General features: G+C 46.2%; 1 protein-coding gene across 5 annotated transcripts in view; it reads right to left on the reverse strand.

Annotated features, from left to right (window-relative positions):
- TBCE (tubulin folding cofactor E) overlaps positions 1 to 19,979 on the reverse strand; it is a 619,064-nt gene that overhangs the window by 355,184 nt on the left and 243,901 nt on the right. For all 5 annotated transcript variants that reach the window (XM_040350725.1, XM_040350726.1, XM_040350724.1 and 2 more), the window contains one exon: positions 3,597 to 3,692. In XM_040350725.1, coding sequence (XP_040206659.1) covers positions 3,597 to 3,692 — 96 coding nt within the window. The remainder of the gene's footprint in view (positions 1 to 3,596; positions 3,693 to 19,979) is intronic.

Genomic DNA, 19,979 nt, shown 5'->3' on the forward strand with positions numbered 1-19,979 from the left:
ATTTACCTGATGATGGAGTATAACCCAATGTTAGCCTGACTCTGTGTCCCATGATGTACGAAAACAAAAAGACTGATAAATAAAAAACAATATTGTTTACTTTCTGCTATTAAACACATCCAATAAAAAAAATCGAATTCCTTCATCAATTTAGGCCAATATGTAATCTGCTACATATTTTTGGACTTATTGCGGGACTGCAACATTGCGGCGGACAAATCGGACACTAAGTGACACCTTTTTGGTGACTAGTGACACCAATACGGTGATCAGCGCTAAAAAAAATGTGCACTATCACTGTACTGACACTGGCAGGGAAGGGTTTAACATCAGGGGCGATCAAAGGGTTAAGCGTGTCCTTAGGGAGTGCTTTCTAACACTTGGGGGATGTGTTAACTGTGGCAAGACAGAGATCTGTGTTTCTGCTTAGCAGAAACACAAGATCTCTGTGTTCCCTTGTCACAGAATGGCGATCGGCCTTGCTTACATATGCAGACCGCCATTCTGCCTCTCTCGGGAACGAGATTGGCTTCTGCTGTGCCACAAAGGGACGAACTGGAGAACTGCCACACTGCAGTACATATACGTGGGGTGTTTGGCAAGTGGTTAATATCACTTTAAGCCAGCCATACATGAATCAGCAGATTCAGCATCGTGGTTCAGCAGGGACAGTTCAAATTTCGATCCATCTATAGGCAGGCTGATTGTACCAGTCGATACATCAATTAACTTGGGTACAACCAGCCAGTCAGATTTTTCCACATGTGATTACTGTCAGTGGCTTTAGTCGCTAGCAGTAATCATTTTATTCTACCAAGGGGAAAGGCCCTAGCCTTTCGCCAGCAGAATACAATAGTACTGCGAGAGGCGTTTCCCCGTCAACACTAACTGTTGATGGGGGAATCAAGCAATTTTCTTGCCTTCCACCATGGGTCGAGTAATCTATAGGCTGCTTTGGAAAGTATTATTTTACTAAAAGGGTAGTTGATTCTTGGAATAGTCTTCCAACAGAGGTAGTGAGTCAGTCAACAGCAAGTGGCTTCAAACATGCTTGGGACAAACATAAATCTATAATCTGAGAAAAAAAAACATTTTACAAATACATGTATAAATTGAAAAAAAAAAAACACAGGCAGACTCAACGGACCACTTTGATGTCACTTTTCTATGTTTCCACAACAGTGTAAATGGGCCCCCAATAAAAAAAAAATCTGCAACTGTTGCCGAGTTAAAGCAGTCTTGCGTAGAAGAGATTCAAAGAACTTGTTTCAAGAACCTGTTCAACATAGTTACATAGTTAGTCAGGTTGAAAAAAGACACAAGTCCATCCAGTTCAACCACAAAAAATAAACAAGCAGAATAAAAAAACACAGTACAATCCCATACACCCAACTCCATACCCACAGTTGATCCAGAGGAAGGCAAAAAACCCCAGCAGAGTATGATCCAATTTGCTACAGCAGGGGAAAAAAATCCTTCCTGATCCCCCGAGAGGCAATCGGATTTACCCTGGATCAACTTTACCTACAAATCTTAGTACTCAGTTATTTTATGTACATTTAGAAAAGTATCCAGGCCTTTCTTAAAGCAATCTACTGAGCTGGCCAGAACCACCTCTGGAGGGAGTCTGTTCCACATTTTCACAGCTCTTACTGATATCACAGAGTGTATAAAGAATACAATTTTGCACTCAGTGATCCGATGATTAATTTAAATGACCCAACAGATGCACTTATATGTATGTGCACACCATAAAACAGAATAAATCATTTTTGCCAACCGTCCCGATTAAAATCCCAGGATTTTGCCTTTGTCCCAGGAAATTGGGAATGTTTTTGGCAATGCAGCTGCTTCTGGCTCCAAAACAATGGCCGCCGATGCCGCCGCAAGATCTCTTTCTGGGCTAGCAGGTTCTTTCCCCTTGTGTTCAGTGGAGAGAGGAGGGGCCTCTGATCAGAGCAGCCAATAAATCAGCTTCACTCTTCACAGCTTCACTCTTCACAATTCTCTTGCACACTGAAGCCAGGGTTAGCTGCACGGATCGGCCCCTCCCCTCTCCACTTAACACAGGGAAATGAGATAGACACATGGAGCTGCCTCCAACCCTCCATCCCATGGCCTGCTGCTGCGGTTGGAGCTTTTGACAGAACACCGATCTGTTAAAGACAGACTGCACTGGGGACACCTGGTGTAAGAGGCACTGCACTGGGGACACCTGATTTAAGAGGCACTGCACTGGGGACACCTGATGTAAGAGGCACTGCACTGGGGACGTGCTCAGGGCTCCCACCGATTCTGCATTATGGTGAGTTGAACTATTTAATTTTATATTACAATGTAATAATAGTAATAATGCGCTTCAATCATCCTGACACCATAACAACCATGGTGCCGGGATGTTTGAAGCACTGACACCAGGTGTTTGAAGTATTTTTATCTGCAGATTGTTAAACTTTACGGAATACACATATTTCTATTGTGGTGTAGGATGTGGGCCTGCTGTCCCTCAATCTTTCTTTCCTTCCGTCTCTATTTCCCTCCCCATTACTTTCGTTCTCCCTTCATCCCTCATTCATCTCAGACTCGAACCACACCCATTTAAGCCACGCCCCTATTTTTTTAAACCACGTCTGTTTTTCACACGCGCCACATTTTTCTTTCCCCGCTAAACCACGCCTTAAAACAAATGCCCTGCCTCCTAATTACAAGGCTCCGCTTACAGACAAAAAAGTGTCCCTATAATTTTTTTACAATGTTGACAACGATGTTAAATAAGCAAAATGTTGCGCTGTCATAATTAATGATATTGTGATAATAATAATCATCAATATGCAAAAAAGACAAATGATTATAAACAATAATAGTCCATTCACTTGATCCACAAAACGTAATAATAGTTGAAGTGAAAAAAGGATAAAAAGCACCAAAAAAGTCCTTATTATGAAAGAAAGATAGTGATGTCCTTCCAAATCAACTGGGGGTGTTAAACCTGGTACCCCCCAGGGGGTAATTAAAGTAAAGAGATCATCGTATCAGATATCATGACCTTTCAAGGCCAATATGTGCATCAGTGAGTTGTTATCACTCACTACAGGTATATCCAGCTCAGCTTGTTATAGGGGCCGCCAATACTGTGTCTATTGATCGCCTATAAGCCTCAGATCTAATTCCGCCATATGTCAGGAAGAAAAGGAAACACCCCATTGCACAACATCCAGTTGAAAGCACAAGAGTTTTTAATGACTTAAAAAAATTATTGTCCTTTTTTACAGCAAAGGAGGACCCTGATCGAATAAGCTGATCAAGAAACACTTTAAGTAGCTTTTGGTCTAATTTGGGGTATTCACTAATTACAATAAATGCCACATGTCCATATATAAGCAATAACTGTTCAATTGCTTCTATGACCCTCCTTAGTACATTATTTCTGCAAAATCAGGACAAATGTTATGACAAACTAGACGTTATGCACATTGTTATTCAAATTATATGGAATGCAGAAACATTTTCCAATTAAAAGCATGTCTAGACATTCTTCTTTCAATACAAGTGATTGAACAGAAAACTGAAAAAAAAAAAAAAAAAAAAATTCACACCTTGGCAATTCTGACAGTGCATACAGCTGTTTTTCATCACTAAGCTTATTATCTGATATGTTGAGGAGTGTTAAACTCTGGAGACAGTTGACTGGCCTGTAAGAGAAACAATGTGCAGTTAGTTTATTGAAAAAGAAGGTCACAGAACGAAGATTTAAAACACAAGTTACCAAAAAAGAGAATATAACCCCCAATTAAATTTTTTGTAAAAACATAATTTAAAAGGTCGGTAAAAATGTTAGGGTATCCCACAATAAATGTTTTTAAAACACAATGGATGGTTTTGAAAACCTTTATATAGAAATTGGGCTGTACTGGTGTTAGGTATGCCCACATTATGCATTTGAGCACCACAGTTGCAACCTTAACCACCTTGTGTCCAGCCTTTGTAACAAAACAGTCGACCAGTGCTCTTACTATAAGAAGTGAAAGTACCTGTACATCCTTTGGTTTAAGTGTGTTGTGCATCTGGCGTGCACAAAACTGTTAGACCCACCCACATTGGAGAGCCCTCCCCTTCCTCTCTGGAAGGGGAAGAGGAGGATCTAAAAAATGAATCCATTCATGAAATCCTCTGAAAGCAGGTTAACACAGCTAACAAACACCAACAGGCCCTGGTAGTAAATGGGTCAAGAAGTGATCAACAGACTCAAGAGAGCAGTTTGTAGTAATTTGCCCCTTACTGGCATCAGAAGGGGCCTAATATCCACCTGGTAGAACTTAACAAATGTGTGAACAGAGGGCCATGTGACAGCCTTGCAAATCTGAGAAACAGATACCTGACATGAGATGAGACCTTTTGAAGAGCAAGGGCCACTTTAGTGACTTGGAAACCAGTCGTGGGCCACAATGAACGTAGCGGGCAGATGACAGGTAAAAGACACAGCACGCTCTACTCTATGGGCCCTCCGATCCACCCAGACAGGATCGGATTGGAGCTAGGCAGGTGTAAATGGACACAAGTCCATTTACATCTGCCACTCTATAGAGGTGAATGGAGAGCCCGTTTGGGTCCGCATGAAAAACTGACCTGATCGGGTGAAAGGGGCCTAAGGCAGCTTTCACACTGATGTACTGCGGTTTACCTGCACCTAAAATTACCTCAATCTTCACTTCTTCCTCAGAATTCCCTGCAGGTATCGCTGGCAGCTGCTGTTCCCCAGGCAGGTATGGCTGGTGGTTGCTGCTGTCCCTCAGGCGGCTATGGCTGGCAGATGCTGCTGTCCCTAGGGCAGGTATGGCTGGCAGCTGCTGCCTGTCCTCCAGGGCCGGTACAGCTGGCTGGTACTACTGCTGGATACTGCCGGCTGGTACTGCTGGTGGATACTGCCGGCTGGTACTGCTGGTGGATACTGCCGGCTGGTACAGCTGGCGGATACTGCCGGCTGGTACAGCTGGTGGGTACTACCATCTGGTACTGCTGGCGGGTACTACCATCTGGTACTGCTGGCGGGTCTTGCTGGGGAGTACTGCTGACTGGTACTGCTGGCTGGTACTACTGGGGGGTACTGCTAATGTCTCTGGTGGCTGTTGTCACAGATTGTGGGTTCCCGACTCGCCATTCCTGATCATCAGTGTGACAGGAGCTGGCACCAGAGAAAGCATGCAGCTGCAATAGAGAGCAGAGCCAATGCTTACTGTATCACTCCTGTCACAGGTGGAGTACATTTGGTATCACTCCGCCTGTGACAGGAGCCAGCACTATACAAGCAGCATTGGCTCTGCTTTCTCTAGTGCCAGCTCCATTCTTCACATTGATGCTCTGGGATGGCGAGACAGGAACCACGATCTGGGCTTGCCGACCCGCCATCTCAGAGCATAAGGTGGGGGGCCAGCGGTTGGGCACCCCTGCACTAAAGGATCTAGTAGAGTGTGCTTTAACAGGGAAAAGAGAAACTATCTTTTGGATCATAGGCTTGAAAAATAAATTAATCCAATTCAACAAACAATAATGGAGTGGGAAACAGGGAACCATTATGCAGGAGTCTTTAGGAAGCGCAAAGAGAATCAGATTGCATAAAAGAGGCTGTAGCCCAAAGGTAAAGTCTCACAGCATCTACCACATCAAGACAGTTTTATAAGAAAGGAATAATAATGTCCTGCTTGATGTGGAAGAAAACCCCCCTTTGGGGAAAAAAGAGGCTTTCGGCTGGTTCAAACCATTAATGTGCAAGCTGAAAATACCAAGTTGATCGATCAATTAACTTGGGTACAACCAGCCTGTCGGATCCTCTTGTGATTAACGCTAGTGTCTGCTATAGCCGCTAGCGATAATCACTATCTTCTCCCTATAGGGATGGCTTCCCCCGCCCTCCCCCTGGAGAGGACAATGGCCCAGCAGGAGGGATTCCCACATCAACACCATCTGTGTTGATGGGGGAATGAAGTCGTGGTTGCAGGAAATAAATTCTCTCCATGTATGGTCGGCCCTAGGCTTCATAATAATCTTGTTCTTGTGTAACACTGGGGAAAGTTTTTTTTTACAGAATAAGGTCCCTAGCACATCTGCAAAGAGGTGATAGGAATCAGAAAGGCAATTTTTTTAGTAATGTCAGATAAGGGAATATACTAAATAGTTTCAAGATTTTAGATATTCCATACTCTATCTAGAATGGGAAAAAGTTAAGTTTTAGATCCTGTCTACTTTAATATTTATATGAAATGGCACTAATCACTGAATCAGGAATATGAAACGTCTAAGAAATGTAAAGTTGGCTGGAAAAGTGGAAATACCCTTTCCCACTGTACCAACTCATCCAGAGAATAAAAGAACAGTAGAAGCAGGACTAAATCCACCAATGACAAACAATAAAAAACCCTCTAATAAAAATGGTTCTTAAAACCTTTCAAACACTAAGGAATATACACAAATGCAAATAAATATACATGTAATGAAAATTCAAAAAATGCGGGGGCTAAATTTGCCAACATCCTAAATATAATAGATATATAATAGATATATAATAGATAGGAAAATGCAAAAAGTGCAGAGAGGAAAACCCCTCATGGTCTTTAATGAAAACATGCAAAGTATATTTAAAAAGCAATTGGCAATCTTTATTAGAAGCATGTAGTAAAAGGACAGAGTCCTAATAAAAAACATCACAGAAAATCAACATAACTGTATTTACAGAGCAATCTAGAACAGTACAATTGATACCCTAGTAACATCAAATACACCCAAAGGGCTGCCAGACTGGGTATATGATCAGCCCAGATAAGTTCCTTTGATTGTAATCCTTCCTCAGTGAAAAACAGTGGGTATCTGTACTTCTAAAAAATAGGATTTTTTGTACTCACCGTAAAATCCTTTTCTCTGACGTCCATGGACGGACACAGCTCCTTAAATCTTGACAAGTGGGTTATGTTCCTGTTCATATGAGAGGACTAAGCAGAAACATGTTAGATAATTAAATACATGTTACTTTAACAGTTGAACAGCCCCACCCTGGGGGCGGTCCTTCCAGACATAACCCTCCTCCCTGCAGTATGCAGGCTCAGTTCGTAACAAGCAGTACAAACCTAAAAAGGAGGGGTGGGTGCTGTGTCCATCCATGGACGTCAGAGAAAAGGATTTTACGGTGAGTACAAAAAATCCTATTTTCTCTTATCGTCCATGGACGGACACAGCTCCTTAAAACTTAAAAAGTGGGACGTCCGCAAGCAGTGTAAAAAATGAGGGGTGGGAACTGTAACGAAACCTTAAATGGGACAGGGGTTAACGCCGTTTAAGATATTCCATTCCCGAACCCAAGACAGCTATCAACACTCCACAGTCAGGCAAACGAACCCCAATAACGAGACATACAGCTCTGTTTGAGGTTCCACACAAATAGACCCTTTAATGAGAAAATCAGGCTCTTATATACAGTTAGGATCCTGCAGTAACCAAAATGAACAATGACTCAACTCCACCCACAACATCATACAATGCTTCCCAACGAGCCACCAATACACATCTTTTTAGAAGACATTCTGGCACCAGCTCTGACATAATTTACATGAGCTAATTAACTACAGCTGATAATTCAGACATCTGACCTTTAGACTGTCTGTTAACTTGCAATACACACATAATCATCAATAGACCTTTACACAATACAGGGTCAATTAGCACAACACAATGAAAGATCCTTAGGAACCATCCTAGATTCATTTGCATCACAGTAGTAGACTTAATTACCACAGCAAGCTTTATAGTACACAACAGCCAGGTAGCTGGAAGTGATGACATCTTTCAATTAACATCTTTCAATTAACCTGTTGAGTTCAGAATCAACAACCAGTAATAGTTCAAGATATCCTGGAATATATTGTGAATTACAGACCCATGTTAAAGCAATCCAAGATATGTCCATTATTTCCTGGCTCATATTTTGTAAGAGCTTCTGTATTCCACGGGCCCTCCCGTTACAGGAACAGTATCAGTTTAACTTCACCCCAAAACAAGCAGAGCTCCTCCATGGAGGAGCTGCAACTATAAACACCCGTCGGCAAAACCTAGTGGCCGAAAGAAGCATCAGAAGATGCACTTACAGCAACCTTGTAAAATTTGGTAAAAATGTGAACAGATGACCAAGTCGCCGCCTTGCACACCTGTGAGACAGACGCATGATGTTGAAAAACCCAGGAAGCACCAATTGCCCTGGTCGAAAGTGCTGTGACCGGAAAGGGGGTGTCCGCCCCCTAAGAGCATAGGCCTTTTAGGACGGTCTACCTGATCCACCGAGAAATGGTGGTCGACGAGACCGACAGGTCCTTTTGTGGACCAGACACCGACACAAAAAGAGCGTCAGATCTCTGAAACTGAGCCGTAGCAGGCAGGTACACCCGCAAAGCGCGTACCATGCCTAAAGTATGAAGCGCAACCTCCATAGGATCCACCGGCCGAGGACATAAGGATGGAAGAACAAAGTCCTCATTCAGGCGAAAGGCCGAAACCACCTTCGGAAGAAGGGAAGGCCTTGGGCGCACCACCGCTTAATCCTTATGGAGGATAAAGTATGACGACTTGCAAGACAAGGCCGCCAACTCAGAAACCCTTCTGACAGAAGTAATGGCCGCTAAAAATGCCACCTTCCGAAACAGTTTCAAGAGAATAATATCTCCGATGTTTCCAAAAGGAAGATTCCTGAAGAACCAAGAGCAACAGAGTCAAAACTCATGGGGGAAGAGGCGGGCCAAAAGGGGGAAGTATATGACGAACCCCCTGCACAAAAAAGGAACCCACCAGGGAATGGGCCGCAAAAGGCCACTGAAAAAACACAGCCAAGGCTGAAATCTGCACCCAAACGGTGCTTAAGGCAATTTTTAGATCCACTCCAGGCTGCAGAAACAGCAGGAACCTGGACACCGAGTACGTCCATGGACGTCACCCCATCTCTTGGCACAAAGAGATGTAGGCCTTCCAGGTGCGATGACCGATCCTCCTGGAAGAAGACTACCATGCTCTCAGCATGGTTGAGGTGATGAGTCGGACAGACCCCGGGTCTCTTAAAACCTGGCTTCCAATAGCCATGTTGCGCAAGCCAGCGACTGTACAACAGGAGAATCCAGATCGGGCGACCTTGCAACCTCGACCGACGACCACGAGGAGAGGCATAGCCTGATCGCCCAAAAGTACTAGGACATTGATCGATAGACAGGATTCCACTAGAGTCCAGCGACCCTGGGCCGACTGGACCCCCCAGGTGCCCCCCTCAACCCGTAAGGCTGGCGTCCGTCGTAATCACCGTCCACTGGAAGGGAAAAAACGACTTCCCGGACCGAAGAGTCGGGGATCTCAGCCACCAATTCAGAGAGACTCCGACTAGGTGGCTCACCTGAATCTGATGATCCAGACACAAAAGAGATTTGTACCACTTGGACAGTATCTCCCTCTGGAAAACACGAGTGTGGAACTGGGCATACGGTACCGCCTCGAAGGAGGCTACCAACAGGCCCAGGACTCGCATACAAAATGGAGAGATGTCCGATTGCGTGATGTCAACACCTTCACTGCAGACTGAAGAGTGTGCAATTTCTCCAGGGGAAGAAAGATCTTCGCAACCGAGGAGTCCGGATCAACTTTAGGTACTCCAAAGGGTGAGTCGGAACCAGGACCGACTTCAAAATGTTTAACACCAACCAGAATTCTCGGAGGGTCCGAATGGCTATAGACACATCCTCCACTAATTCTGAGCCAGAAGCTGCTCTCAGAAGAAAGTTGTCTAAGTAGCCCACGATGGCAAAGCTTCGCTGTCCCAGCAAAGCTAGGATCAGTGCGAACACCCTGGTGAAAACTCTTGGTGCCGACGCTAGATCAAAATGAAGGGCCACAAACATACAGTGGTCCTCCCCTAACGCGAAGCACAGAAACCTCTGTGACTTGCACAAAATGGGACATGCATGTATGCGTCCTTGATGTCCAAGAATGCCAGAAAGTACCACAGATGGAGTGCAGCTACCACCGAAGGAATGGATTTCATGCGGAACTACCAAACTCTCACAAAGGTATTTTGTGCTTTGAAGCTCAAAATCGGACGGACCCCGTCCATCTTTGGGACCTAGAACAGATTAGAATATGATCCCTCAAACCTCTCGTCCTGCAGGACAGGTCAAATTACCCCGCAGCTTAGCAAGTCCCACACTGCCCCAGGGCAGACCGACGAGCCGAAAGGAGAGGAAGACTCAAGGGAAAAATTATGTGCGGTGGATAGGAAGGAACCCTATCTAGTACTCCGAAGAGACCACCTCGCAGACCCACTGGTCGGAGAACAGGGAGGTTCACCGAGCTGTGAACCCGCAAAACCGCCCCCCCACCCAAGAGAAAGGCAGGTAAAGGCTACATACATTGGCGGGTTTGGGTGACGGCGTGTTCGGCTTACGCACCCAGGGACGTTTCAGTCCCCCAGTTGAGCCTTTAGTCGGCCTGGAAGGGTCTACCCGTGGGCCCTGACCGACAAAAAATACAGCTTCTGAGCGGGGAATGAAGGACCCAGCCCATGGCGTGGCCCCTTTCCCCTGGTGGACTGAGGGAGGAGAGTGCTCTCACCCCCAGTGACATCCTCGATAATGTCATCCGAGGTACCAAAAAACCTCCCACCCCTGAAGGGTAAATCAGCCAGGGCTCTTAAGATGCTTGGTCAGCAGACCAGCATTTCAGCCAAATCAGGCGGCGCACAACCACTGCCGAAACAGAGGCTCAAGGATGCAGCATCCCGTGTAGCATCACAGACATATAGAAGGCCCTGGACCAACTGGTCGGCCAGTCTAACAAATTAGGGAGGGAGCTGGTGTTCCTCCACAGTCTGGTGCAAAACCTTGCCCATTCAGAGAGTGTCAGACACCAAGGTTGCGGCCACAACAGGCAGCAATGCATACCCCAGCATGGTAAACATGGAGCAGGTCAGCGCCTCGGACCTCCTATCAGTAAGGTCCCAAAACCTGAGGAGAAGTTTATTTTTTAAACTCTCCACAAAAGGGGAAAACCCCAGGCACTGAGGAACTACAAGGACTTCTGCGGCATTTCCCATTCCTTATTAATGAACTAGTCAACAGAAAAAATAAGGAAAAACTTTCTCAGAGCGCAAAAAAAGACAGAGCCCTCAGAGGAAACCTCCGCTGCACAAGACAGCATAAGGGAGTTCCATATAGCACACTCATAGGAGTGTGGGAGGAAACTGGATTACCCGGAGAAAACCCACGCAGACACAGGGAGAGAGCATACAATCTCCAGGCAGTTTTGGTGTCGGAGTCCAGATTCAAAACCTGTGACTCTCTTGCTGCCAGGTGAGGGAGTGAACCACGACACCACAGTGTACCCAAGTGAGGTGTCCAACTTACAAGGAAGGTTCTGATCCACATACACAGACAACACAAAACCAGGGACGTGACCGCCAGGTCCTGGTCTGTGACAGAGCAGTCCCCAGTGGATGGTGGGGGAAGGGGGCACTTTTTAAACCCCCTAACATCCGCACGCCGCTCCAATAAAGTGTCCATGAATCGCGGGAGCCCCAGTAGTCACCTCAGGCATGTTTTGTGGAGGAAGAACCAGACACTGACTCTATCTGAACAGCTCTCAGGGACCCATTAGAGACCCGAATAAATCCCACCCTCTGTGCTGGGCTGACCGGGGGTTACCCAGGGGACACACCAATCACCAGAGGAAACCATTGAGCGCCACTGCGTACCCTCGGAACACAGCGTGTGTGTGTGAGGAGAAATGCTGTGAGGTAAAGCCTGATCAAGAAATCATGAGGAGATCTGTGCTGCGCGCTGTATAAGCCCAGCACTAGAGGCCAAAGCCCCCTCCAAAATGGTCGCCGGACACATCAGATCGAGCAGGGAACGGCCACAGTAAAATGACCGACCGCAATAGTAAGCTGCGCCATAGCACGACCACAACAAAATGGCTGTCAATGGGAATTTACAAAAAATGGTGCCGCAAAAATGGCGGCAAAATGCTGCGACGTGGCTGAGAAGGCCTATTAAGGCCTTTCTGAAGCAAGCACACACCCACAGACAAAACACAGGCCCAGACACCCCACAGTCCCCTGGTGGGAAAATGAGCCCCCCCCACAGGTCCATCCCGGTAGCAGTAGAGCAACAGAGGGAAAAAATAAGAGAGCACGGAAGGGAGGACAGGAGAACCCCCGAACCCCAGGAATGCACAGCTGTACCAACCCGCAGAAGCGGGAAGGACTGTACTTCCCCGTCCATTCAAGGACCCACTGACGCATTCCTGACAGACCTACACCGTGTAGGAATAGCTGTCGGCCCAGTCCACTGAGTGAGACGACACCACAGCCCAGTCATATATGGACCCTGGAGCCAAAGCTCACCGGCTACCCCAGGAGCCATGGGGTATGTCGTGGCAGACCCAGACTCTGCAAAGGTGTGCTCATGCTCGCTGGCTGGACTGAGGAGACTACAAGGATCTATAATATCCAGACTGTCTCTCAGCCGACAGTTGATAGAAGATTCTTCAAGAATAAAATTAAATTAAATTAAATTAAAAATGTCCTCAGGGCGCTGGGCCAAAGGGAGCCATACGTCCTTCTCCTTGCTAGGCAGAAAGAAACTGAGGCTACATACTGCAGGGAGGAGGCTTATGTCTGGACGGAACGCCCCCTGGGCGGGGCTGTTCAACTCTGTTAAAGTAACATGTATTTAATTATCGAACATGTTTCTGTCTAGTCCTCTCCTGTGAACAGGAACATAACCCACTTGTCAAGATTTAAGGAGCTGTGTCCGTCCATGGACGATAAGAGAAATAGGATTTTTTAATACAGCTTAACTATAAAATCCTTTTCTTGGAAATACATCACGGGACACAGAGCCTTAAATACTTAATGGGTTATGTAGTCACCACAGGTGATTGGACACTGGCAAACCCAATTAAAATTGAGTTCCTCCCCTATATAACCCCTCCCAAATGGAGAGTACCTCAGTTTTGTAGCAAAGCAATAAGTGATCCACGTTAAACTCCAAAGAGGGGTGGGAGCTTTGTGTTCTGTGATGCAAGGATTTTTGCAGGTAAGCTGTATTTAAAAATCCTATTTTCTTGATCAAACATCACGGGACACAGAGCCTTAATTTCTTAATGGGATGTCCCATAGCAATGCTAAAATTTGAGGGGAGGGAGACACAGATCAGAATAAGACCGCCATCGAGCCAGAGGATCTATCCTGCTGTCTGCAGCACCCTATGCCAAAGGCGGCATCCTCGTAACCTCTTACATCTACCTTGTAGAATTTAGTAAATGTATGGACTGAGGACCAAGCAGCAGCCTAACATATCTGAGCCATGGAGGCCTGGTGATGCACTGACCATGAAGCACCAACTGCTCTAGTTGAGTGTGCTTTCACCTGAAAAGGAAGGATCTTCTTTTCTAAACCTTAAGCCTCATACACACGCACGGTTTTCTCGGCCAGAAACAGCAAGAAAACTGCTGGCAGAGCTTTCTTGCCGAGTAAACCGTGTGCGTGTGTGTGTATGAGGCTTTGAGGTTTCTCGTCAAGTAATGGAGTTAACCACTACACCCCCATGTGCATAAAACCATTCTAAAACAGCCCTGGATAACAAGGGCGCAGCATTCAATGAAGCATCGCAGACCTATATGAGGCCCTGGACCAGCTGGTCCTCTAGCCTAATAACTTCGGGAGAGAGTCGGTGCTCCTCCACTGTCTGGTGCAAAATGCTCACTCCGTGAGTGACTGAGACCCCAGAGTAGTGGCCACAATAGGCCACAAGTCAGACTCCAGCACGGTAAACATGGAATGGGTCAGTACTTCCGATCTTCTATCAGTCAGATCCATACAAGAGGGGGTTCCCGCAATAGGGAGACTGGTCACCTATACATGACACCCGGAGGGTCCACCACCGGAGAAGAAGCCCACCTTTTGAAAAGGCTCTCCTCAAAGGGGCACTGAACCGCCCGGCGGTGAGGGACTACAAAAGCCCTCAGCGGCTGTTCTCATTCCACCTCTTAGAAATGAACAAAGAAGGGCACAGTAGGAAAAAAAAACTACACAGAGCGGTCTGATTTGTGATCCAAAAAAGACAGAGCCCTCGGCGGAAACGCAGCTGCACTATCCAGCTTAAGAGAGTCCCTTGCAGCAGTGAGAAGCGCACCTATAAATGCCTTATCCTGCTTTTTTTTTTTACTACCCAGGTACCTGGTCCATGGCTCTATAACAGAGCATTCCCCAAGGAAATACAGGGGAAGGGGGCACTCTTTTACCGCCCGTCCGCAGTCCACCCCCACCCTGGCACAAACATGTCCAGGACTAACAATAAAACCTCTGTGGGAATCCCAGGTGCTAACACTTGCTGCCACCTGACTCCAAATATTAATAATATTTACATAGTGTGTATGTATAATATGCACACCTGTGCTTACAAATAAACAGAAGCTCCTAAAGCCCTATTCAGGACCTCACACCCACTTGTTGCGCTGACCAGGGGTACCCAGGGGACTCACCTCAGGAGGAGACTGCCCAGCACTGCCGTCCGCTCTCAGCACACAGCATGTGAGAGGAAAAGAACTGCAAGGTAACTGTACGGCATCTGCAGGGACCTGTGTGCGCCATATACCGCACTAGGGGTCAGGACTACTCCAAGATGGCCGCCGAGCGGCCACAGGAAAATGGCCGCCAATGGGAGTTTTCAATGTAATTGAAAAACCTCCCAAAAATGGCGCCAGCGCTGGCCAAATGGTGGAAAAATGACGCATTCAAACGGGAAAAGCCTCCTAGGGCTTTTTAACAGTGAAAAAACCCTCACAGGAAAGCCCCATACAAACACAGTCCCCTCAGGAAGGCCCCCCCCCCCTGACAGCGGCAATGTTAGCAATGCAGCAAGGGAAAAGGAGCAGGGAAGGGAGGAGAAGAGGACCCCCAAACCCCAGATATGCCCAGCCGTACCAAGAGGGACTGTACTTACCCGTCCAAGTGAGGACTCACTGACGCATTCCTGACAGAACTACAACCGCAATGGAGGTAGTTGTCGGCCCGGTCCACTGTGAGTGAGACAACACCACAGCCCAGTCATATGTGGACCTTGGAGCAAAGCTCACCGGCCACCCCAGGAGTCATGGGGTATGGCGTGGCAGACCCAGCTACTTTGCAAAGGTGTGCTCACGCTTGCTAGTCGGACTGAGTAGACTACAAGGATCTATATTTTCCAGCCTGTCTCTCAGCCAACAGTTGAAAGATTCTTCAAGAAAAAGTAAAATAAAATAACATTTCTCCTCAGGGCGATGGGCCCAAAGGGAGCCATACGTCCTTCTCCTTGCTAGGCAGAACGAAACTGAGACTGCATGCTGCAGTGAGGAGGGTTATGTCTGGAGGGACCGCCCCCTGGGCGGGGCTGTTCAACACTGTTAATGTAACATGTATTTAATTATCTAACATGTTTCTGCCTAGTCCTCTCCTGTAAACAGGGAACACAACCCACTTGTCAAGATTTAAGGAGCGGTGTCCGTCCATGGACGATAAGAGTAATATAAATATATTAATAAAAATGCCATAAAACAATCCCCTATTTTGTAGACGCTATAACTGTTACGCAAACCAATCAATAAACGCTTATTGCGTTTTTTTTTACCAAAAAAATATGTAGAATACGTATCGGCCTAAACTGAGGGAAAAAAAATGTTTATCTTTTTTGGGGATATTATAGCAAAAAGTAAAATATATTTTTTTTTTTTCAAAAGTGTAATATCTTCAGTGTTGTCACATGAAAATATATAATAAAATATTTTCAAAAATGTGAAGGGTGTACTCACTTTTGTGAGATATTGAATATCTGTAATAGTGGCATTGTTGGATGGTAATACACTATTGTAGTATTCTTTTTGCTTAATTATTGGCAAGTGTGATTGCTGGTGGAAACTATATATTGTAGAGCATATAAACGTGTACAAGAATCAAGCTCTACTGGGTGACAGCAGATGCAATGAGGATCTGAGGAAGAGGAGGAGATAAAATAAAATAGGATTTTTATAACAGCTTACCTGTAAAATCCTTTTCTTGGAGTACATCACGGGACACAGAGTCTTAATCATTACTATGTGGGTTATATTCCACCATCAGGTGCTGGACACTGGTGTAATCAATTAGAACAGGAAGTTCCCTCCCTATATAACCCCTCCCATACTGGGAGCACCTCAGTTGTTGTCCCAAAGCAATAAGTGTCCCAATATCCCCAAACAAGAGGGGCGGGAACTCTGCGTCCTGTGATGTATTCCAAGAAAAGGATTTTACAGGTAAGCTGTTATAAAAATCCTATTTTCTTTATCGTACATCACGGGGACACAGAGTCTTAATCATTACTATGTGGGATGTCCTAAAGCAATGCTTACTGAGGGGAGGGAGACACCAACAACGCAGACTGCCATCAGACACGAGGACCTCTAATGCTGTCTGCAGCATAGTGTGCCAACAAAAAAGCTGCATCCTCCATCTTATGTTCACTTGATAGGATTTAGTGAACGAAAGCACAAACGACCAAGTTGCGGCCTGGCGAGTCATAAAGGCTTGGTAATGCACCCCGCATGAAGTGCTTACTATTCTGGTAGGGTGCACTCCAAAAAGAAACAGGGGGAAGCCCTCTCTATAAACCACAAGCCTGAATAATAACCTGATGAATCAACATTTGACAATAGCTGATTTAGACGCTGCCTGCCCTTTGCTGGGGCCTCCTGGTAGCGCAACAACATCAGTCTTCCGTATCCGAGCAGCCGCTTCAGATAGGTCTTGACCTCTCTTACTATAACGAGAGAGCGTGTAGCCAATTTAATAGCTGATCCGAACACTGCCCGCCCCCATCTAGGGTCTTCTGGCAGCAAAACAAAACGTAAGGTTTCTACATCTGAAGCCTTCAGATAGACCTTTAACTGCTCTCATCTTTATTGAGAGAAGCAATAACCTCTCCTTTTGCGGATCAAAGTCCTGAAAAAAAGGAACAGGAAGGCAAAAATATCTTAATTCACATGAACACTAGATCCTTCTAGCCAATAAGGTTGGGTGAGAATTCAACATCACCCTTCTTGTAAAAATAATTAAGTATGGCTCTATACAAAGAAAGTTGCCAATACTCTCTTGCGGAGGCAGCTGCAACCAAGAACACTCATTTCCTCTTTAGAAGGATGAAGGGAAATATATATGGTGCATCAGCCCAAGGTGCTGACTCTGTAAGCCAACACACTGGATCCAATCCTCCGAGCACAAGGGCGCCTTAACTGGTGGACTTATACCCGTCACCCCTTGTATAACGGCCCCGATCAAGAGTGTGCCGAGATCGGATCCTTGATGGGTCTTAAGGCTAGCTCCATCTCCTTTCCAATGTAGAAAGGCAAGAATTTTACCTATGACATACTACCAATGATGCCACCCCTTGGTTTCACACCAGGAACATGGGCCTTCCAGATCCTAGGATATCTGGTCCTGGAGGCCAGCTCTCCTGTATGAATCAAGGTAATTGCCGCTGATTCTGAAAGCCCCGATTCTCAAGAATGCGGGCTATAACAGCCAGACCATTAATACCCCTGTATGCAAGACAGGATGTAACCCTGCGAAGCCAAAAGATGGGGGCGTGGCCGGATGTAGGAACGGTGCGAGTGGTGTGGGAATGATGGAGTGAGTGAACGAGCCCCCGCTCCATACCCCTCACCTATGCTTGAGACCATGCTGGAAACAACGTGCCTCGCTAGAGCTTTTTAGCTGACACCAGCCTTGGGTATATTCCCATGTTCCTTCTCACTCTGCCCGGCTTGCCACTGAACTTCCTATGTGATATTTCCTTCAGCGAAAGCAGTGGGACCTGGAGATCTTGCTCCACCGTGGGATCATCTCCCGCACGTAGCCCCCCCCCCCCCCCCTCTGGGAGTCGGGTGCAGCCAAAGACTCCACTGGCCGACTGGCTCCTACCTTGCAGGCGGATTGTGGGAGCACGGAAGATCGTAGCTGCGATGTGGTGTGAGAAGTCCGGGGGTACCGCTGGATGTGAAACAGGGGGGTCGGCAGCAAAGAGCTGGTGGATTCCCCATCTGAAATCTCGCGAGACTTCAGCAGGACGGGCTACAGCTACTGACAGAGCTGGACCTGGAATCAGCTGAGTGGAGAGAGAGCTCTGTGTACTCTGCTGCACCCTGCTGGGGAAAAAACAGACCGCAGGGAGTGAGATCTGCAAGGAGGCAACTTTCTCAGCAGAGAGAAAAGGAGAAAAAAAGAAAAGAAAAATGAGAAAAGATCCAGGTGATACACTGTCCTTCTTGCCTATTTTTGCTTAATTGTTTATACAGCTCTCTACCTCCTTTCCCCTCCATCTAAGTGAAAATGCTCCCATTTGAAAATGAACGACCTTTAATGATCATAATAATGCATTGTAATATATAATGTTGAAAAGAGCAGTATTACCAAAAGCCCACCTCAGTGTGTGTTTAATGAACAGCCGCTACTAAGGATAAACCTTACATGGAATGATTGTTCCGCTGCTGTATTTTCCCCCTGGATACCCGGAAGGAAAAAGAAAGGAAAAAAGAAAGCAAATCCCTCCGAGACCTTGGGAGTGATTTTTTTTTATTTTTTTTTTTTACCTGCACATTATTGACCACCTGGCGCTGGTATTTCTTTATTTCTATTTTTTTTTCCCTCCCCAGGTCTATATTTTTTTTTTTTTTTTGACGGACATAACTGTAGCCCGTGGTGGGGGGGCGAGCTGCTTCCCGTACAAATTTTTCTTTCCTTAATATGTCCAAGGGACAGGTGGGAGCCCTAATTACACGGTCCGCAAAGAGCCAGGCAAACGCATTAGTATTACCAGTAATATCAGCAGCCGCCGCAGCAAAACTCGGTCGCTTTACCCGGACCTCTCTGTCTCCGGCGAAGGGGACCCAACTACAGACGGCACAAGCAGCAAACCCCTTGGACAGGAGAAGCAGGGGCACGATTACAACAAAACCTGCAGCAGTACCCCCCACGAAAACTGTGAGTACCAAAGGGGCTGGGGGAGGAAAAGAGTACACGGCAATCGCTGCAACGAACACTGCAATAAAACCAACCAGTTTACCCACAGTAACCATGGAGGGGGGCACAACAGTAAGTGAGGGGGAACCCACTTTGAGAGATCTCCTACATGCCATCAATTCCTGCAAGGATTCTATAACAGGCCTAGAGACCCAACTGAAAGGTATCAAGGAGGACTTATGTTCAATGGGGGACAGGTTGAGCAAGACCATAGAAAGAACCTCTATCTTAGAGGAAAGACTAAGTACAGTCGAGGATGACCTATTCTATTTATCTATAAAAAGGCACCTTCACTTAGAGACCGATTGGCACCTGGAGTCACTGACCCACCTGTCATTCCTCGTCCTAGGCTTTTTAATTTCCTGTCCGGGTTCTATGCCTGTGGTAGGTGTGCCACATGCAAACATGCAAAACGGAATATTAAAAAACGTAAATCTTTTGTTTCCAATGTTACCCATGTAGAGTATCCGATAAAGCAGTTGATCACCTGCGCAACAGAGGGCGTAGTTTATATGCTCGAGTGCGACTGCGGGTTACAGTACATAGGGCGCACCTCACGTGAATTGCACGTGAGAGTGGGTGAGCATGTGAGCAACATTAAGCGTGGCATTAAGACCCACAGCGTATCCAAACACTTTAGAGACCATCATCAGAGGGACCCCAAATGCCTCAAATTTTGGGGTATAGAGAAAGTCACCAGACATTGGAGAGGAGGTCACTATATTCGGCAATTGAGTAAACGAGAATCGTTCTGGATATACGAGATGAAGGTTTCTGTGCCGTTGGGATTGAACGTTGAGTTCGATCTCAACTGCTTTATATCTAATCGTTGAGAAGTACTTTGGGGATTGTATTTTAATGTTATGTTTTATTA

This window comes from Rana temporaria, chromosome 4, assembly GCF_905171775.1.
Source record: "Rana temporaria chromosome 4, aRanTem1.1, whole genome shotgun sequence".
Lineage (NCBI taxonomy): Eukaryota > Metazoa > Chordata > Amphibia > Anura > Ranidae > Rana > Rana temporaria.